We start from the raw sequence: 23,238 nt of genomic DNA, 5'->3' as shown, positions 1-23,238 counted from the left end.
TTTCAGTCAGTCTGCCTGTTCTGTTCCCCACTCTGTCTCTCACCCTCCCGCACATCTAGCCTGTACCCCGGTTCTTGTATAAATAAATCTTTAAAAAATAATAATAAATGTAATTCACCATATTTACAGAAAAAAATCCTATCATTTGATGCCACAGGAAATAAACTTAACAAAATGTAACAGCCATTCATGATAAAAGGTAGAAAGCAGACTAGAAAGAACTTCTTCAGTTTAATATAAGACGTACAAAAATCTGCAACTACCATAATACTTAATGGTGAAAAGCTGTAAGATTACAAACTAGGCAAAATGTTCATTCTTACAGCTTCTAATTAACATTGTACAGAGATTCTAGACAGTTCAGTAAGGCAAAAGAGGGCGAAAAACTGCAAAGTGTGGAGAAGAAAGAAAACTGTATTCACAAAGACAATATATCGGAGCATCCTAAAGAATGCACAAAAAACCTAATACAATAAATCATCAAGGTTGTAAGCTACAAGGTCAATATAGAAGTCAATTGCATTTCTATATAGATCAAATTGGAAACTGGAATTTTAAAAACACTTCTTATAATAGCATCATAGAACATAAATAGGGATAAGTGTAACAAAATATGGGTAGGACGTATTTAGGGAAAACTAAAAAACATTACTAAGAAAAATTAAAAACCTAAAACAATGAGCCATGACATGATTGTGGATTCAAAGAGAAGGTAATTTTTCTCAAATCTACAAACACTATTCTAATCAAAATCCCAGCAGACATTCATGCAGACAAATTGATTCTAAAATGTACATGGAAGGACAAAGAAACTAAAATAACCCAACAATTTGGAGGAAAAAAACAAAGTGGGAAAAAGTCACATTGATTTTTAAGCTATAGCAATAAAGACAACATGCTATTGGCATAAGGCAAATAAATCAGTGTAAAAAGAGTAGAGTTTCTAGAGACCCTCAATACACAGTGAATTGATTTTCAACACAGCTATCAAGGTATTTCAATGGGAAAAGATAACTTTTTCAACAAATACTGCTAGAATATCTGGACATCAAAAAAAGAACCTTAAACTTTTCTTCACACATACATAAAAAATAACTTGGAAGGGATCACAGACCTAATTATAAAAACTAAAACTGTAAAATGTCTAGCAAAAAACAGGAAATCTTTCAGCTCTTGGAATATGCAGACTTCTCAGCACACAAAAGGCACAACCATAAAATAAAAAATATATGTAAATTGGACTTGAACAAAATTAAAAACTTCTGTCCTTTAAGAGTTATCATTAAGAAAATAAGAAGGCAAGCAACAGATCAGGACAATATTAATATACATATTACATGAAAGAATTTTATTTACAATATTGAAACAATACTTACAATGCAATAGGATAAGCCAGATGAAAAACAGGCAACATGTTTGAACAAGCACTTACCAAAAGAAGATATATAAATGTCAAATAAGCATATGAAAATATGTTCAGCATCATCAGGGAAATGCATATTAAAACAACGATGATAACACCATACAACCACGAAAGTGGTTAAAATTAAAAAGAGTAATACCACCAAGAATTCACAAGGATATGGGGCAAATGAAATTTGTTTAATATATTGCTGATAGGAATGCAAAATAATACAATACTTTGTAAAAGCTTCAGTTTCCTTCAAAGTTCCACATAGACTTACTGTAAGACGAAAGCAAGTCCATCCTCAGGTATTTACCCAAGAGAAGTACAAGCATATATCCACACACAGATTTGTGATGTATATACATAGCAGCTTTATTCATGTAGATCAACTAAGGTGATCATCAACAACCTAAATGTTTCATTAACGATATGAATAGCTACAAATGTGATATATCCATACAATAGAGTTAATACTTAGCAACGAAAAGGAACATATTAGATCTACACAGTAACATGAAAGTACTGTAAAACTATTATGCTCAGCAAAAAAGGTCACACACAAAGTACATATTGTACGATGTACTTGAAAGTCCAGAAAAGTCAAATCTAATTTATAGTCACAGAAGAAAAGGTCAGTAATTGAACAGTGCTGATTGTTAGAGTGGAAGGGGAACTAATGGCAAATTAACACTACAAACTTAATTAGTAATGAAAACATTCTCCATCTTCATGGTACTGTTGATTATCTGAGTACTTGCTTTTGTTAAAATTCCTCAAACTGTGAACTTAAAATGGATGTTTTATTATAAGCAAATTACTCAAAAAAGGTTGACAGGGTGGGTGGAAAACATGATTTGTTTCATATTCTTTCCTTCCAATTAAATCTATAGTCAAAATTGTGGTTTGCCACAATTCCCAGTCAGTAGACCTTTTAAATATTCTGAACAAAAGTTTACATATTGCCTTATAATTAACATTAACCATTTTAAATATATTTACATTTTTAAAAACCTTAAGTTAGAAAAAATCTTCCCAATTTGCATTTTAACTTGCCTCATACTAACTTTGAAATATAATCTGCACTAATCTTCGCTAGGATGTGAGGAAGTCTTGAAACAATACCCTGTCTCTTCCTGACTTTAGAGCAACTATAGACAGAGTCAGGCAGATGGAGATTCAGGTTCAATGTCAGAATTATCACTGAGAATAAGGCCAGGTTAGGTCTGTGTCAACAATGGCCATGTAATAATTGAACCCCAAATTAGAAAGACCTGCTCACCAAGGCAAGGCCAGTCCTGCACATGTCCCCTGGGAGAGGGGCGGGCCTTCACTGCAAAGCCCACAGCAGGTCTAGCAAGCAAACACAGCACAGGCACTCCGCAAGCATGACAAATCCAAAAAAAGGGGGAGAAGAGGGTTTGCAAGTCCAGTTCTTTCCCCCACATTGCTTTTCCTGGAGAAGTGGGAGGGAGAAGAGAAGGGAGAGATCAGAATTCCTTGGTCAATGTATGTCCAAAGAAAGGAAGCCATTCCCACACTCTGCCTTCCCAACAAAATGCAGACCAGCAGTTCTTTTTTTTTTTTTTTTTTTTTAAAGATTTATTTATTTATTTATACAAGCACTGGGTACAGTCAGAAGCGTGGGAGGGTGAGAGAATTCACCAGAGCCAGAGGGGAGAGCAGAGCAGGCAGACTGACGAAGTACACTGCTGAGGGGAGCAGCGGGCGGCAGGAGAGGTCTGCGCGCCATGTGGGACCCTCGCCTGGCAGCCGGGGATCGAACCGGCGCTGCAGAGGCCGCGGGCAGCTTCGCAGCCCAGCGCTCAACCGCTGCGCCACCAGGGGAGGCCCCAGACCAGCAGTTCTAAAACTTTCTTTCAGCTTGGCACACAGAACAGGTGAAGTTCACATAAAACACACATTAAGGCACACTTCATTGTACACTAAATATAGGGTCACCCCTTCACTTCCATTTAAGTGGGCATACTTAAGTGGAAGTGACTAAAATGGCATATTTTATTTTAATTTACTTTGGTTATGAGTAAATCATTTATTAATTTCTATATTTTATAACTGGGTTAAAAAAAACTTTGCTTTCTCCATCTAAAATGCTATCAATTACAAAATACACCATCAGTTTAATAATAATCTCTTAGGAAAAAACAAGATTTAAATATCCATAAATTTGAAGGTAATTATGGAACTATGGTTCTTGAGTCAACTCATAACTTCATTTAGATACCTGAAGGTCACAAAATCAAAGTTCAAAAATGGCTGGTTCAGGTGAATTTAGAAGGGTTTCTGACTCATGAAGTCTGAAATTAAGTGATTCTTTTCTTACTGTTTGGAAAGGTGGTGAAACAAGATTTTGGTATCATTACATGAAGCATTTTCAACCTGAAAAAGTCCCCACTGATCAGTTATAATCATGGAAACACTTAGCTTCCTGAGACAAAGGTGTTGCTGTTTTATTCAAGTGTTCATTATAGTTTTGTCAATTCAAAAGCCCTACATACTTTAGCTACTTTACATACTTTAGCCCCAAATACAGATCTGGATTCTCTGCTCTCTATCTAGCATGACCTTTCAGTGTTTATGTTGCATTTTCTTTAGCCATTTAAGACAGTCTACAATTTCAGAACCTGCTGTCTAGAGAATAGTGTGATTCTCAGATTCTCAGTCTGGATGTGTCCTAATGAGTGTTTATGTCACACAATTTTCAAGTAGGAACAATGCACATCATATTCAATATAATTTTAGTGTTTAGTGTTATCTCAGAAAGTTAAACATTTTATCATGAATAGCAATTGTTTCTTTCAAAATCAAAAGGATATATTATCAGTTAATAAGCTTAGTAAAGATTTGCATATCAGCAATCATATCCTTATAAAATACTGTACACATTTTTTTTCTTCATGCATATATGAGTGTTCACTAACTCTTTCCATCAGGGGATGGAAAAGTGAGCTGGCCTCCCTCTCTGTAATTCACTTTTTCTCTTCCACCTTATGTCTAAATTACCTTTGATGCCTTAAAGTCAGACCAAACTAGCTTTCCAAAGTTAACACAGAGGAAATACCAGGTTCCTGAATAGAATCTAGTAGCTACATACACTCCATTCTGGGTTTTGACTCTTTTGGGGATGAGGCATAAACCTTCTGCAAGAAACAATCCCCAACTTATAATCATCTGTGCTATAACATCAGCAGGAGTTACTTCTCTCTTCCACCTAAGGAAGAGATTACAGACATCATCCTCCTTTCTTAAAATCAAAAGAAACAAAGGTTGTATATCTGCAAGATAACTCAAGTTCTTCACTGAACTAGCTAGCATCTACTGAATATTTCATATGGGACATACCATATACAAGGTGCTTTACATATTTTATATTCACATCAAAAAGAAATTTAAATACATCAAACTTTTCAAAAGCTAGTAACACAAAATAAGCAAATCTTCAAAATGCAGAAAAGATTTATTCACGAATACATTAGAAACAAATACCCATGACCCAAAACAAGACACCAAATGTTGAGTGCTCACGTCTCTAGACACCCAATCATCTACCTTTTGAGAATATCCCTTATTAAAACAAAAATATATATAATTAATATTCACAGGGGGTTTTGATGCCTCTAAACTGACCTGTTTTAATCAAAACTGACTGTTCCATATAACTTAGGAGGAAAAATAATACTTTGCATGGCAAGTTCTGGCTTTTCCAACTTTGAAAAAGAAAGTAAGCATTCTAATAAAAGGAAAAAAATCCAATCCTCTCTAAAAATGTAGACCATTACTTACACACAGTCCCAAAGGGCAAGGTAGAGTCCTTAAGATAGAGTAATTTACTTGCAGCTCTAACAAAGGTAAAATTAATTTTACACCAATAAGAACTTCCTGAGTGTCAGAACAAACAGTACCCAGCACTTTTATATAACTGACTACAATACAAGTAGTATAAAAATAGTAATTCACATTAACAATGACAGTATTGATTTGTAGATGTATTTGTGGCCTTTCCATGCATGATCTCTTCCATATATCCTTTCCTACTCATGGGATTTTATTTGTCTTCATTATAGCTTTGCAATAAATTATATTTCAGAGTCTGTGTATATTGTGCCTAAGTTATTCACTCATTCATACTCTAATACTAACATCCCTTCTGTTTCTTTAACTTTTAGAAAGAGACAATTTAGCCACTTAAAATTATTTCTCATTTCATTGAGTATTTCCAAGAGTTACCTAGAAAAACAATTCCAAACTCATTAGCTGGAAAGCTATAAGCAAGATGTAAGTTATTCTCAAGGCTTCAAACTTTTAAAAATTAGGAAAAGAAAACACTGTTTTTGTCTGGGACAATATAGCACTCATTTTTTTATGATGTATTAAGAGTCATTCATTTTAAAAATATGTACATATTAAAAATGACTTGCTTATGGTAAGAGCAACTTGATTACTTTAATAACAAAAAATAAAAGCATCATTCTAACATTTATCAGTACTTCACACATCTATAAAGGACTCAGAGCAGCAATTACTATTGTTATAATAATTTTAAAGTCCAAACGTAAGTACAAATCAGAATTAAAAGAAACTTCTGAAAATGTTCCGAATGTAAACATTTGCATGCATGCATTTTCAGCTGAACTTTCAAAGATTCTGCAGGTAACCAAATGACAACTTTGAATCAAAATAAAACATGAAAAGTATTCCAATTTTGTGACACACGCTAATGAAACAAAAAGCTTTAAGAGTGCATAGTAACAGCTGTCATATTTCTAGGAGGGAAAGAAATCACTACTTAATATCAAAGTCAACAAGTCAGTGTTTTAATAACACCGGCCATCAAGTTTTCACATTCAAGAAGCCAGTTTTCAATTTGTGTCTTTAAAATGTAGTCACTTATATATCTGGATCAAATTAAGCTCATTCATTAAAACCACTGTATTCAGATTTCTAATCTTAAGAAGTTTCATCAAAACTTACCCAAGCATAGCCCAAACACTATACAATACTTCTACCATTTAGTTTGCATATGCCTCATCTGAAAAACTAATTTTACAAACAGGAAGTTTGTCCTCCTCCTCCACAGTAAATGTCCCTACACCTAAATTAGCTTCAAGTGGCAATCAAAAAGAGATTTAAATAATTCCCACCACGCCTCATCGGGCTTTGATAAAGACAGAGCCATCTGGTGGTGACGCACCATCCTCCTTCTCAGTTACAGTCTCTACAGTCCCAGAAGCTGATACAATAACCATTGTTTTATTTGCTGAAACCATCTTCTGTTTTTCAGCAATAGCTGCACACACCGCAACAATCTCATCACTTTCAAAGTCATAGTCAGGAATTGACTTTGGTGAGAAATGTGTCCCTTCTGCTGGTGCTTCAGATTTTTTAATCCTCTGTGCTACCTTCTGCTGCTCCTGGAGTGTTCTTGCCCAAGAAAGGTCTTCTTTCCATATTTCAGGGTTCATTGGGTAGATGTGAAGGGCTACTTGAAAACTCCGAATTGCCTAGGGAACAAAATGATCAGTTTTTCATTTTCTTTGTTTTAAAACCTGTGTACTTTGGGGCCTCCCCGGTGGCGCGGCGGTTGAGCGCTGGACTGCAAAGCTGCCCGCAGCCTCTGCAGCGCTGGTTCGATCCCCGGCCTCCGGGCGAGGGTCCCACATGGCGCACAGACCTCTCCTGTCGCGCCCACTGCGCCCACAGTGTCCTCTGTCTGTCTGCCTGTTCTGTTCCCTGCTCTGGCTCAGGTGAATTCTCTCACCTCCCGCACTTCTGACTGTACCCAGTGCTTGTATAAATTAATAAATAAATCTTTAAATAAATAAATAAATAAAATGTCCTCAAATATGTTTTTAAAAAAAAAAATAAAATAAAATAAAACCTGTGTACTTTGTTCTATGTTTATGAGTTACTATTTTTAAAATGCAATTTGTAGGGGCCTCCCCCGGTGGTGCAGCGGTTGAGCACTGGGCTGCAAAGCTGCCCGCAGCCTCTGCAGCACCATTTCGATCCCCAGCAGCAGGGCGAGGGTCCCACATGGCACAACAGATCTCTCCTGCCACCCGCTGCTCCCCCTCAGCAGTGTATTTCGTGGGTCTGTCTGTTCTGTTCACTGCTCTGGCTCTGGTGAATTCTCTCACCCTCCCACGCTTCTGACTGTACCCAATGCTTGTATAAATAAACAAATAAATCTTTAAAAAAAAATGCAATTTGTACTTATTTTTAGACAGGATTGATAAATGACTATGTCCTTTTGTTCAGCTGATCAAAATTAACAATCACAAGAAAATTTCATCATTATAACAAAAAAAAAAATCTGCCTTCCATACCAAGACTATCTCTCCTAATCCAAGCTGAGCACGTCCCAAAGTTTGCCAAGACTCCCAAGAATGTGGGTTTCTCTGGACAGCCATTTCTGCTGCATGAACTGCTGGGAACATTTCATGAAGAGACATTAGGACCTACAGTCAAAAAGAAGAAACAAAATCTGTTAGTAATACAAAAAAACTAGCAAACTCTGAATTGATAACTACATGCAAACAACCCATTTCATTTATAAAAATATTTTTTTAGCGTGGTAAACATAGCATTTCAGTGGTTTTGACCCCCTCTTCTGCCATTCAGGGTGAAGAATTATACTCTTCTTCCTAGTCCTGAAGTAACTACAAAACCCTAAGCTATTTCCTTTCTAACCATTGGACCCTACTGTCCATCTGGTTAAAACCAGTAGTCACATTCTAGCCATGATGGTTCAGAGCTTTTTGAACTCTCAATTCTATTTCTGTTTATTCTACTTACAATGTGGTTTTAGGAACCACAAGTCTTGCTGCTAAACTGGGTAATTTAAATTTGTTCAGTGACCCATCCTGTCACTAGTGAACATCTTCCTGCAACAAAAATCATTTAAACACTCCACAGTGTTTAAACACCCCATTACTGGGTTCTTCAAACAACAGAAATCTAAAAAATAGGAAATTTCAAGACACTTCAATCTATGAAAAGGGCTGGATTTTAGCTATAACCTTTGGAAGCATCCACATGCCACAAGGTTTGTGACACAACCATCATTAACAGGACCAAATCAAGTAATTCATTTTGTACCGTTTGCTATAAAACAAGCATTTGAAATGTACAGATTCAAGGCTGAAAATTAAAAACTTATCCAAGTGAAGATCCTCAGGGTACTTCATTCAATGCACATAATTTATGTGGGCTTTTCTGGGATAGATTAGAATCAAAGCTGATCTAAAGGATGTGCCCTATATTTGAGATCAGTATCTGAAAGTTGTATGGATCAAAGCTGAATTAATCACAACTATTCCCTGCCAAAAATGTTCAATGCTGTTTGAAACTTCAAAAGTCTCTTGGATAACGGAAGTGCTCCAAGGTATTCTTTATAGACTTTCCACAAAATACTAAAAATTTATTTTCTCAGTATAAATACTATTGTTAAACTATCAATAAATTGAGGATGTTCTGACTTTTGCTAAGGATGAGGCCATCCTTAGAGAGATACCATCATCCAGAACTCAATCAATCCTCACTTTGAAGAAGTTAAGTAAACTACTAAGTCCACTATAGTTAATTTCCAAGGAAAGCAAATGCATTTCATTTATACAAAACATCGCCAGTGATTTTTTTAAAAGATAACCAACTGCTCATATCTTGCCATAGGCAGGGTGAAATAACAGCTGACTTTATTATGAAAAGAAGCAAATTTCTACCACTATGCATAAGGCAGAGCCATACATACTGGGGACATGTTTTTTCCCCAAATGAATTATGTTCGAAAAAGTGGAAGGAAATGCTATTTTCATCTGTCATTGAAATTCAAAGTACAAGTGAAATTCGACACAATCATTACCTGTGATTTCATCTCATATAGGGTAGCATCATCTGGGGTTAACTGTAGCGCTTCATCCCACTTCTGAATTGCCTCTCGATATCTGTGGTTGTTAAAGTTACATTCATATTTTCAGTAAGTCCTTGAGAATACATGACCAAATTTAAAAATCAGATAGGAAGGAATAATTGTTTATCAAGAAACATGTCCTCAAAAATTGATGATGGTACAAAAGCAGTAAAATTTAAGAGATAAAGAGAAAGGACAGCAAAGGAGAAAATATACATACAAATATAAGAGATCTTGGAAAGTTTTCTCTGAGATGTTATTTTCTAGACTGAGAAACTACTACCAGAATTTCACCTTTTTTCAGACTTCCATGTCTATATTTGTTGTCAGTCATTTTAGGTGTACAATAATGGGCTTCTCTGAGGAATTTACGATCCTGTTATAGTTCTGGACTCTACTGCAGCAAACCAGCTAGCACAGACATGAGATACCATTAAAAAAAAGTTACCATTGGGCCTCCCCTGGTGGCGCAGCGGTTGAATGCTGGGCTGTGAAGCTGCCCGCAGGCTCTGCAGCGCCGGCTCAATCCCCAGCCACCCAGCCACTGGCGAGGATCCCACATGGCGCGCAGACCTCTCCTGCCACCCGCTGCTCCCCTCAGCAGTGTATTTCATCAGTCTGCCTGCCTGTTCGGTTCCCTGCTCTAGCTCTGGTGAATTCTCTCACCCTCCCGCACTTCTAACTGTACCCAGTGCTTGAATAAATAAATAAATTTTAAAAAAAGTTACCATTCAAGAAGTTGCCAAATAACTTTGTAAAGATTCTCCAGTTTGAAGTTCCTTGTTTGTTAAGCTCCTGTTAGTACAGAAACCATGCCTGTTCATTACTGTCAATACATGGTAAGCTTGTAAGTAATGGGACATTGTGAAGATGTCAATTTCCACCCCCTTCTTTTCACTAATCTCTCTTTTGATTTCCAGAGCCACCCAGATGTTAGCGAACTGACATCTCATTCTAGCTGTCCCACAGACACTGTAGGTTCAGTATGCCCCAAGCAGGTCTTCGCACACTCTGTGCAAATCTGCAGAAGCACAGCAGCGCACATTCTCTTTTTTAATAAACTTAAGGAATGATGAAGTCCTATGTGTAATCAAAGTTTTGTGTAACCAAAGCATTTTCACAAGGTTAACTCATTTACTTGAGTATTTCTAGGAGGAGAGAGCTCTAATTACCAGAACATTCTTCATTTATAAGATGCTCAAATTTTATCCTGCATATTTGCACTAGTTTTGCTACTAGTTCTGCTTCCAAGGACTAAATTGAAGATATACACAACCCACCCATTTTCATTCCTGACTATAATCTAGAAAGATTTTGGATGGGAACATGAACACACACACACACACAAACTGAATGTACGTGTATATGTCCCCTACACAGAATGAATAGAATGAACTGTTTACCACTGAAATTTGATAAGGCATCAATAGATTAATACATTAAATTGTAAGCTGATAAATAAAAAGGGAAAATAATCATGCATTTATTATGTTTTTCCTATATGAACTGTATTTCCAAGTTAACTAGTTGATGAGAAAAAGTTCTTTATGGAGGAAAAATAACTAATAAATCAAGAAGAATATTACAATTTTTAAAATCATTTATTTATGAAATACTAATAGATCTAAGCAATGACCATCAATGAGCACTAAAACTGTCAGAGGAAAAGACGGATGCAGAACTATATAGTGGAGAATTAAGGCTGACACTCCACCCAAGCCCTGTAATTGATCTCAATATCACTAAAGAGGACTCCCAATAATATACACATCATAATATTGATAGATGCAACAGAAAGTAAACAATACTTTTTTTACCCCATATGAATAATTTTATTAAGGTAAAAAATATCATTATGCGCCTCCCTGGTGGTTCAAGGGGTTAAGATGCAACCTATGAAGCTATCCACAGTGATTGCAGCATGAGTTCGATGCCTGGCCAGGGAGATACCCACATGGTACAGCAGACCTCTCCTGTCTTGCTGCTGTTCCCTTCAGCAGTGTGTTTCAGTCAATCTGCTTATTCTGTTTCTCCAATCTGTCTCTGGTGAATCTTCTCACCCCCAACCCCCACCTTTGGCCTGTACCCCAGTTCTTGTATGCATAAATAACCTTTAAAATCTATATACAGCATTATTTTTCTTAGTATTAGTTGGCTCACAGAACTTTTTCAACAGATGGGATGGCAGTGGTATTTATATGTATGTCCAAAATACTTTTAGTGAATTGAAGTTATAGAGCACACTGGCCCCTGGAATCTTGAGAGAAAGAAAAATAGAATTACAGTCAGGATCAGTTTAACTACAGCAGAAGATATTAAGAATCATAAACTAGAGAAATACCTAACAGGTAAATCTGACAAATTACTAGGGAGTGAGTGGGCACTCTCTTGAGAATGAGAAACTGATGAGGGAACCTACATGCTGATGGCTTCCATACGTAATGGATTTTACCTCTAGGTATCTGGTGACATAGGGGTTAAAGTCTCAGTGCTGTGAAGCTATCAACAGTCACTGTGGCATGAGTTCAATCCCCCGCCAGGGAGCTGACCCACATGGTGCAGCAGATCTCTCCTATCTCGCCTGCTGCTCCCCTCAGCAGTGTAGCAGTGTATTTCAGTAGATCTGCCTGTTCTGCCCCTGACTCTGCCTCTGGTGAATGATTGTTGAGATACATTACATAAAAAAGGGAAGGAAGAGAATGGTGTATATATTTAGAATGCTACCATTTATAATGTTTTATAGATAAACAGACCCACATGCTTATAAATCTAAAGATTATCTCTGACAGGACATCAAGAAACTGGTAACTGTGGTTGCCTGTGAGAAAGTAAACTAAGAGACCAGGGCACTGAGGGGTGAAGGAGACTTACTTTTCATTGTTTATCCTTCATTAAGATTGCATTTTCTTTTTAAAATCATGAGCATTTATTGCCTTTTCTTTTCACTAATGATTTTAAGAATAAACGAAACAAAACATGGGAATGGGTAAGATAACACAGAGAGCAGATGAGATAGATAGCACAACTCAGTTTTAAAGTTCAGAGGTCAAGCAGAAAAGGAAAGACCAGCAAAATGAGAAGCAAAGAGAGGGAGGAGGAAATTCAGGAGAATGTGTGATTTCATATAAACCAAGAGAAAGTCTATCACAGAGAGAGCCATGAGCTGTACCTCGCAGAGATAGGCCTCTGCTGACCAAACAGGATTCTTAGGACGGTGGGAACAGAAATCAGACTGAAGAGTGAACTGGAATAAACAAGCCAGACAATGAATGCTGGCAACTTTCAGCAAGTTTTTCTGTGATTAGCAGAGACAGAAGATCAAGAGAAGGTTAACCTATATTTCAAACACTTATCTAAACTGAATTCATCACTGTCTCATACCCTCAAAGTTACTCTACTCTTATATGCCTGGTTAGAGAACAGATCATCAGTCATTAAGACAGAATCCTAAAGTCATTCTTGACTCTACTGTTCTTTGGCCTAGATCACATTAGTCATCAATTCTCTCTCAAGTTCTTTTCTTTAACCCACTATCACTGTTTCTACTTCATATAAGTACTCATTCTTCGTTGGCAGGATTATTAAAAATTCAATTAACCAGTCTTCCCTGTGACTAAAAGTCTTGCCTGATTCCACTCCATTTTCTACTTTATCTCAGAAAAATTTATCTAAAACACAATTTTGATATGTTCCCTTAAGGAATGAGTATTTCAACAGCTTCTGGTTACCTTCAGGACATTAAAGTCCAGGCCTCTTCAATTTAGCAGATGCTAGACATGGTACCAAAGTTTACCAAAGTCGCCATTCACCTCAAGACATACCCTCAGCTAACATTGTACATTAGGCCTCTTCTAGTTCTCCTGAATCTTCTTTTTTTTTAAAAGATGTATTTATTTATGCATATAAGAACTAGCGTACAGGCCAGAGGTGTGGGGGGGTTGAGGGGGTGAGAGGATTCACTGGAGACAGAGTGGGGAACAGAACAGGCAGATTGACTGAAATACACTGCTAAGGGGAGCAGCGGGGGAGTCAGGAGAGGTCTGCTGCGCCATGTGGGTAGCTCCCTGGCTGGGGATTGAACTCATGCTGCAGTGGCTGTGGGCAGCTTCATAGGTTGCATCTTAACCCCTTGTGCCACCAGGGATGCCCACTACTGAACCATTTTTAATACTCCAAGGGAAGAGATTTTTCTCTGGTGTCCTCTTAGCATGGCACATGCAGATCCCTGTGGCAGGAACACTGCTCTGCCCATTCTTAATCTAACTCCCACTTGTCTTGCACAGCTCTACTCTGATGCCATCTTCTCCCCAAAAGCTTCTCAAACTCTCTTTAACTCTTCCACTCCCTCATTAAGGTAAATGTCCTCCTTTTTCATCATTCAATGCGCTCTCAAGAACAATGCCCTTTACTTCATCTCAAAGCAGCTTCCTTCTCTGGCTCATTCCATTAGATGATTATTTTCTTTGAGGCATCAATGCCCAAACAAAGGCATTAAGTAAATGTTCAGTGAGTAAAAAAATGATATAAAAATTAGTATACTAAGCTAATTTGGGTGAGGGGAGAAGGATATAAAACAACAAATGTCAAATGGTGTTGAACATAATTTTATCTTTGCTGAATCAGAGGGGCTTAGATTTTACACAGCTTTAGAGTACATTTTAATTCATTTAAATTCTTGGTAAAAAGAAAAGTTGCATACCTTTAAATACTACTAAACTCTAATGTTTTATTCTAGATAAAACTGATTCTAATTCCTGCAGTTATGTTCTACAAAGTTGCCTTAAAGACAGAATGAGTGGGGGGCCTCCCCTGGTGGTGCAGGCCATTGAGCACCGCACTGTGAAGCTGTCCACAGCCTCTGTAGCGCAGATTCGATCCCCGGCCAGGGAGCTATCCACATGGCGAAGCAGACCTCTCCTGTCTCGCCCGCTGCTCCCCTCAGCAGTGTGTTTCGTCAGTCTGACTGTTCTGTCCCCCACTCTCTCTCTGGTGAATCCTCTCACCCTCCCGCACACCTGGCCTGTACCCTGGTTCTTGTATAAAAATAAATAAATCTTAAAAAAAAACAGAATGAGTGAATCAGGGGGAATTACAGGGCTAAGTTCCTGTAACCTCTGGCCATAACATTTTTATGAATTGATTAATATATAACCTTGTTTTATGTATGTTTCTGTTTAGAAACATCTTAGTATATTCTGTTGATTAACACTGAACTCATGGCCAAAGCACTGTAACTCATGCCTGGACAAAGCTTATCTAAGACATATCTTCTCAGCACTTGTACATTAACTTGGGGGCATTTTAGACGGCAAAATCACTAACAGAATGTGGAAAATACACCACCAGGCCACAGAAAGGACATCTCTTGGCAGTCTGAGAGCTGAGACAAGAAGGCGGAGCATCACCACCTCTTTTGACTCAATGGGGAAGGCACACATCAAGGGGTGCAAATGTTTGTTCTCTGCTTGTCTGACAATGTGGAGAAAGTGCCAAAAGAGTGGATCTGGGCATTATAAATACATTTCACTGAGTAACGGAACTCACAAATATGGAGTCCATGAGGACTGGCTGTATTTAAGAAGAAAGGTTATATGGTATTTTTATCTATAGCAAAGAAAATTAACTGACCATAAATGATGACCACTTTGTAATGTGACAGATTTCTACAGTTTATTTTCAATACACAATTTTATGTGCTTATGTGAAAATATCAAAACAAATTTAAAAGCTATTCCTACCCATCACATTTTTAGGAAATCAGTAGTTAATGTTAAGATTCATCACTTTTCTCTTTAAAAAGGGGGTAGAGAAAAAAATTAACATGTCAAGAAAATAAGTTTTAACTTTACTTTATATTGCAGTTCTAACAATATTTAAAATAATTTTGCCCCAGAATATTTCATGATAGAAATAACTTCTCTAGTTTTATCTAGATTTTGCCATGGAAAATGACTTTCCTTTTTTTAGCATATTTCAAATAAAAAGTTTAGTTTACTTCTATGATTTTGTGGGAGTTTTCATGTAGACATAATATCTATGTGACAGACATCAGTTTTAGATAGATCCAATACAACTGTAAACTGTGTAGTTTTCAGTGTAGGTAGGACAGGTTCCAGTTTTAGACAAGGATCTATTTCCTGAATTAAACAGAAAAAAAATACTTAAATTATTAGAATTTGGAGTAGCATTCTGAAGAAAGCAAAGACAAACTACTGTGCAGTTATATAGCATTCACCATAAAGGACACTAATGCAGCTTAAGATAAAACTCAGAAGGAAGGAAAAAAGTAAAACAAATATATACTTTGTAAGTCACATATTTTCTCAAGACAATTCTATTTAAGAAGTGTTTCCCTTTTAGGAAAAGTGTGAAGATGATGTTAAAACTCATGTTCGCTTTTATTAGCCAAGGGTAAAGCTAGAAATATACCTTGAAAATAAATCCCACAGTGTTCAGGGTTTTAGCAGTCATCACTTACTGAAATAATGTGGGCACAGGATTAGATTAAGTCATAAAGTTCACCTTAGTAATAATTTAAACTAATTACACAAAATAACCAACGTCTTTTAAAGCTTCTAATTTATTATAGACTAGAACGAACACTTTAGGGCAGGTCAATTCACTGTGGAAAGAGAAAGGAACTTTAGTATTACATAAATGTGTTCACACACTGAATAAAGACCATTTTCCAAAGCAAATTAAAACACTGATATCAGGACGTTTCTTAGCTGTTACTGTACTGAAAGCAATTATTCTGTTCTACTATTTGGCCCTGCTCCATTCTATTCACCGGCTACCAAGACAATGAATTTTCTAAAACAAAAATATCACAATTTTTATTTCCCAATTTTTAATACAGATACAGGGATCTGTATTCTACCACCTATTTATTCATTCATTTAACATACTCATAAATGTCACAAAATAAAATTCACCAGAAATTAATTTCAGTATCAACAAATAATTTGGATCACAAAAAATATATAAACGGGCAGAACCTGGGAATAATTTAGCTCAAATTTTAAAAATCATAAATACAGGCAGAACTATAGCAAGTTCTACAGAAATTAATGATTCAATACAACATGACAAAAATCACAAGGTTTGAAAAAGGCAACAATAGGATTCTCTCCCTTCACCTGAATGAATTCAAATCAACTGCTTTCATGCATCCTCAGAAAAACCTGTGACCTCTTATCTAAATTATTCTGGTGAATATTCAAACTGGCTCATGGTGCCCAGTTATTTTTCTTTATGGAACAATTAAAAAACTTTACATTTTATGTCTTTGATTTTTAAACTAAAATCTCAAAGTAGACAGTGTGATAGGTGTCTTGGCTCAACAAGGTATTATAGATGCAACTGTAGCATCTAACACAACAGCACCTAAAGCATACCAATAATTTCTGTAGATTTAAGGTGAATACAAGTTCCAGTTTGTGTGGGATGAACTGAAACAATGTGGAAGAGGACCTGGTCGGAAAATAGCTGGCACTGCCTAATCCAAATGTAAGGACAGGAAGAACACAGAGCAGGTTTTCTGATCCAGCAGACCGGGTCAAGGAGGAGTCAGAGGCCTCAGTGGCTTTTGCAGGTCTTTTATTTAGATTTACCAGGCATATGGCAGGCAGGGGCGCTGGGGGGCCGGGAGGCTGGCAGTCCTCCCAGCCCCCAGCAAACCTTCACTCTCTCTGGGCTCACTCTGGCATTCTCTCTGCTTCTCTTCTTCTCTCGGCTTCTGCTTGTTCTACTTCTATCTTGGCTTCCGCTTCTGCTGGCGTCCCCGTGACGCCGCCCTTATAAACGCAGTCTCTCAGCCCAGGTGTCCCCACTCCAGGTGCCTGCCATCAGGCCTGCATTCAGGACCACAGGGTTCCCTCAGCTACCCTAATGGCAGGAGGGCAGAAAAGCCTGATACTTTTTCCTTACCCTACACCAAAGTTTTAAATTCCTCAATTAGAAATATAGTCTTATGAGACTATATTTGTCATGAAACTCTTGATGTATTTCAGCATATTTGTAGAATCTAACAATAAAAATATACTTTTGTCCTATGAAAGATACACTGCCAGAGAAAAAAGAAAGAATTAATCCTAGGGATCCCTGAAGAATTGCTAGCCCATATGAAAAATGTAAAAATCCTCAGAAAAGGGTTAGCAAATTAAATTCAGCAACTTATTGAAAAGTACGATCTACATGCCTTGTATGGTACACCTCAGAAAAACATCAGAAAAGGTTTCATACATAACAGATAATAGAGAAAAAAGTACAAGACACTCAACAATACTTATATAATTTAACACCCATTTCTAGTGATTTGTAGTTTTTTTATTTTTATATTCCCCATACAACTGCAACCAAAATTTCCTTTTTATCTTAAAACATTTTTTTAAAAAAGATTTATTTATTTATTTATACAAGCACTTGGAACAGTCAGAAGCGCGGGAGGATGAGAGAATTCACCAGAGCCAGAGCGGGGAGCAGAGCAGGCAGAAGGGCTGAAGCACACTGCTGAGGGGAGCAGCGGGCGGCAGGAGAGGTCTGAGCGCCATGTGGGACCCTCCTCCGGTGGCCGGGGAGCAGCCGGGGATCAAACCGGCGCTGCAGAGGCTGCGGGCAGCTTCAAAACCCAGCGCTCAACCGCTGCGCCACCGGGGAGGCCCTGATTTGTAGTTATTACCTATAAAGTTATCAATAAAAGAATATACAACATCAAAAAAATTCAGTCCCTTGGTGCTATTACCTATTCACTAAGCTTTAACGCTATTACCTCTAGAAGCAGTAACATTCATTTAAAAAAGTATGCTTTAGGCACACTGTGGGTGTTTTGAGTTCATCTCTAATAGTTCCAAATGTTGCTATAGATGCAACATGAAAAACTTGGGAAATTTCTAAATTCTGTCTTCTTTTTCTGGAAAATTATTCCTTCATAATAATCCACATAATTTTCTAACAAATGGAGTAGGACTTAATAGTAGCAAATACATCTCCTCCAGTACTGGCCTATCTGTCCAACCATTTTTCTGCTACTCCTCACCCACACCTCTGATCCATTTAGGGAGTTCTCTGCCCCACCCCGCCACGTAGGAGCCACACCTGTGCTCATGTGGGTCTCCAGTGCACGTACACGTGCACCTCTAGAATTCCTTTCCTCCTCCTCGCATATTCAAAGGCTCTTTCTCCTCTAAGATCAAGTTGAAATCCCTGTTCATCATGAAGACCATGAGTACCATTTAACCACAAATTAGCACATTTCTTAAGTACTTTCTGTTAATAATTTAAACTATTATTTAACACACAACCATTTTCGCAAAAAGCTCACTTAGTGTTCATAAAAGTCCTGCAAGATTGACATTACTTGTTCTCATTTTAGTAATAATGAAACACAGGTTGAGAGCAGCTACAGGACTAGTCCAAAGGTTTGTAATATTAATCCTCCAAAAACCAGGATTTGAAGCCTGATTTTATAACTACAAGACCAATGCTTTCTCCAACTATCCCAAGATTGTCTTTGTTTAATTTTTCTCTAATTTTTCCACATACTTTTATCTTGTCTTTAATAATGAATTCTGAGACTAAAGGGTAGATTTGCTTATGTTCTCAGAACATGGCTGGGCACAGATACCATAAGCTCATTTCTCCTACATTCTCCAAAAGAAATCTTGGAAAGCAGCAGAGAGAAGCAGAAAAGACATGTAAAGAAGGGACAGGCGCGCGCATGATGGTACCGTACGGTGAAAAAGTAAAAACAAATTCTAGCCTAAGTTCAAAGTAGTAAACACCTCAATTCTTACTTTGTTCGATCTCACCACACCAAAAACAGAACTTACAAGAAATCCAAAGACTTGGGGAATAGAAATGTGGGTAGAAAGAATCAAAAGATTAGAATACTAGGTATAGAAGAGGGTCCTTAAGACCCTAATGTTTGAGGGCCTCCCTGGTGGCACAGGGATTTAAGTCTCAGCACTATCAAGCTATCATTAGTCACTGCGGCATGAGTTCCATTCCCTGCCAGGGAGCTGACTCACATGACAGTTAATCCTCCTGTCTCACCCGCTGCTCCCCTCAGCAGTATATTTCAGTAGATCCACCTGTTCTGTTCACCACTCTGTCTCTGGTGAATCCTCTCACCCCCTGTACCTCTGGCCTATACCCCAGTTCTTGTATGCATAAATAAATGAAAATAAATCTATATTAAAAAAAAAAAACCCTGATGTTTGAGATTTTAATATTCTTTGTGGCCTTCAGGAAAGGCTGGAGGTCTATGATCTCTAGATCAAATATCAGCACAATAAAGGTCTATATAGTGAATCCTTTAGGCTTTGTGTCTAAATATTCACAGTCACCATCATAACTACTGCATTCTGCTATAGCACAATAGCAGCCATGGACAATACAAAACCAATGGGCATAACTGTGTCCCAATATAACATTATACAAACAGGCTGTGGTTTGCCAACCCCGGCTTTTCTCAGCCCAACCACTATTAATATTTGTCACCTTTGTCAATGTCCATTTCACTTTCAATCCTATTTTCTGCCTAACTCAACCAAGGGCAGTTGTCACCCCATGAGGGGTTATTTATGGCAATATACTGAGATATTTTTGGTTGTCATGATGGCTTGGAGGCAGTAGTCTCTGAGGATCAGGGATGTTAATAGCCTGCAAAACATGGGATAATCTTGCATTGGGCACAAGGGCAAAGAACCAAGCCAAAAATGTCAATAATACCATTGCTAAGAAACAGAACAGCTTACTGCAGGCTCCCCACAAATCTACTTATGAACCTAAGCTTGTGTTGTCCTAAGGCAGAAAACAAACCAGGAAGTTCCAGATGATACTATCACTAGTTCTATCTTCTCTCTCTCTTTTTTTAAAGATTTATTTACTTATGCATACAAGAACTGGGGTGTAAGCCAGAGGTGCGGGAGATGAGATGATTCAACAGAGACAGAGTGGGGAGCAGAACAGGCAGTGAAATACACTCCTGTGGGGAGCAGCAGGCAAGACAGAAGAGGTCTGCTCACCATGTGGGTTGCTCCCTGGCCATCCAGGGATTGAACTCGTGCTGCAGTGGCTGGCAATAGCTTGAAAGTGCTGTCTTTAACACCTGCGCCACCAGGAAGGCCCTCTGTCTTCTCTTTTCATCAGGCAGCATACATATGTACATACACATGCAAACTCAGGTACACAGATTCCAGGAAAATGTCCTCTCCCCTCCATACGCTGCTTTTATGGTGAAGCATAACCACTGCTGCCAACAGAAGTAATGTTAGATGAAATGTGCTTTGTAGCCCACAAGGTATACATACAAAGGCTTCAAGGAGTAAGTGAGCACTTTCCCACTGGCTGAATAGAAGCAAGACCTGATGAGATTTTACCGTATCAGCTTGAATTCCCTTCTCCCCATTATTTCTCACCTCTCTCTTTGATTTACTTCTCTTTATCTATAAATAAAAAGTGGCATCACCTAGTTCTTCCATTTTTGGATCACAGGAAACTTGGCACCCAAAACAATGGTCTCATAATCGTATAGCATATCTCTTAATTCAACTTCAGTTTGGAACAGAATGCACAGACACAGCCCAACTGCAGCTGTTGGATAGGAAGCATTAAGAGATAAAAACTTAAAGTTGCTATGGTTAATAAGTGACCAAAATCTGAGTCAGCCAACTTAGAGACAACCCTAACAGTAAGCAAATGAATAGCACAAGGAAGGAAGTAAAGTAAATAGTTCAGGGATCATACAAAGGCAGGGTGAGATCATACCCTACACTGAGGGTAAAGAACAGCTGGTAATCAAGCCAAATAAGGGAGATAGCATGCTCATTTAAATTTTACCTGATAGAAATGTCAGAGGGTTTAGCTACTTTGATCCCAATTACATTTCTAATTTACCATAGCTTCAAGTTCAATAAGCTCTATAGTTATCAGCTCATTGATTTAATAAATATTTATTGAGCACCTACTTTGGACCAGGTAGTATGCTAGTATGGAGGATGAAGCATTCAACAGGATATAGATGGATCATGCTATGCTTCTAGATCTTACATTCTAGAACATATGCAAGGAGGCAGAGAGAACAACAACAACAAAAGTCAGTAAAAATATCTGTGTCGTGATAAAAAACAAATGTAGGAATGTGATAGGGAGTGATGGGTAGCTAGATGGTGTGGCCGTTCCCACTGCTGGCTGCTTCACTCCAGATCCTTCACTGACCAGACCCAGGCAGCTTAACACCAGCATAACATCTGGTGCTATGATCCCAGGGCTGACCCCCAGCCTCTCTCAGAGGCATGATCTCACATTAACCTGGCTACCATCACTCTGTGTGGCGGACACCCCTACGCTACACAGGCACTGCAACCCCCTGAACACAGGAACTCACTCTGCAGGTCTCCATTGTGGACACTGGCTTGGGAAGTTCTGTGCAAACATGGCCTCCTCTCCCTTGAAAACCAGGGGAGGTTAAGCAGCAAAATTATGCATGTGGAAAAGAGAAGTACCTTCTAATAACTGCGGCCACTGATGTTTAGAAAGCGAGCACACGTGCAAGCAAACGTGAAGGAGGAGAGGACAATGAGACACAAGGGAAAGCACGAGAGAGTGTGGTGTTAGGGCACTATTTTAAGAAAACAACCATCAGTTATGCTGAATGATGAGAGAAAAGAGACATGATGACTGGATTTGACAACACTGATAACATTTAATTACTAATCTCAGTGAATTAGTTGGGATAGAAACCTGACTGGATGGGCCAAGAAGATAATTCCTCAAAAACTGGCATTTTTGTTGAGGGGGAAACACAGAACTGGGACAGTAAATGGAGTCAAGGGAAGCTTTTATAAATGGATGCCCCTATGGCATGTTTACATACCAATAAGAGAGGGAGAGAGAGATGACATTAGGATGAAGGGAGATTCTAGGAACAGTCTTCCTGAGCCATGCACAAGTGAAGGGGGGTGGTGGGTGGGTGATAAAAGCAGGAGTCCCTGTTACAACAGAGTGAAGACAGACAGCACCGGTACAGATTCGGTCAAGTTGGAAGATATGGTGGTGACTAGATAAAGGCATCTACACTGACTGCATCTATTCTTTGCCGCAGAAGATAAGTCAGGATCACTGTCATTAAATGAAACCAAGCTGGGACTCAATGAAATGTGCATCCCATGGCCAGACCATCTCAAGATCCTCTAGGTAAATAAACTTTAATAGGCAAGGGACAAAATTCATGGTAAATTCTAAACTATCCTTACTACACACACACACACACACACACACACACACACACACACTCTTCACAGAGAAAAATCAGACACACACACACACACACACAAGCCCCCTCAGAGAAAAATCAGACTACTTAGCTATACCATCAAATACCACCATCTAGTGGCTGAAACCTTAAAAGCCAACATATTCAAGTTACATCCTACATGTGCCTAAAATTCCAGGAGAATTAATACTCTAACATTAGATTGTTAAATTGTTAATTATCCTTGATTATTTATTTTCTACCTTCATACCCAACAGGAGGAGCTAATATATTACCGTTAAAACACCAATTTTTATATTAAAATATATTAATAAAATATTATTCTCAGAATCAAAATGTTTTTACTTTTAATATATTTTAATATATTTTAAAATATATTAATAAAATATTATTCTCAGAATCAAAAGTAAAAACATACCTAATAACTAAAGTGTTAGTTCCTCAATTTTGACTCATTTAAGACAAAAATGATTAACAAGGAACTTCTTAACCACTCTCACATTTTTTTTTTTTTTATACATTTATTTATTTATACAAGCACTGGGCACAGTCAGAAGCGCGGGAGGGTGAGAGAATTCACCAGAGCCAGAGCGGGGAGCAGAGCAGGCAGAAGGACCGAAGGACACT

At 38.0% G+C, this 23,238-nt stretch overlaps 1 protein-coding gene across 2 annotated transcripts in view; it reads right to left on the bottom strand.

Annotated features, from left to right (window-relative positions):
- Positions 1 to 1,386: 1,386 nt before the first annotated feature.
- Positions 1,387 to 23,238, bottom strand: part of TTC33 (tetratricopeptide repeat domain 33) — a 28,807-nt gene continuing 6,955 nt past the window's right edge. For both annotated transcript variants that reach the window (XM_037529569.2, XM_037529568.2), the window contains exons 3-5: positions 9,288 to 9,369; positions 7,753 to 7,884; positions 1,387 to 6,927 (exon numbers count right to left, since the gene is read on the bottom strand). In XM_037529569.2, coding sequence (XP_037385466.1) covers positions 6,574 to 6,927; positions 7,753 to 7,884; positions 9,288 to 9,369 — 568 coding nt within the window. In that variant the 3' untranslated portion in view covers positions 1,387 to 6,573. The remainder of the gene's footprint in view (positions 6,928 to 7,752; positions 7,885 to 9,287; positions 9,370 to 23,238) is intronic.

This window comes from Talpa occidentalis, unplaced genomic scaffold (genome assembly GCF_014898055.3).
Source record: "Talpa occidentalis isolate TD23 unplaced genomic scaffold, MPIMG_talOcc4v2.1 talOcc4.6, whole genome shotgun sequence".
NCBI lineage: Eukaryota > Metazoa > Chordata > Mammalia > Eulipotyphla > Talpidae > Talpa > Talpa occidentalis.
This window is presented reverse-complemented; position numbering and strand designations above follow the sequence as displayed.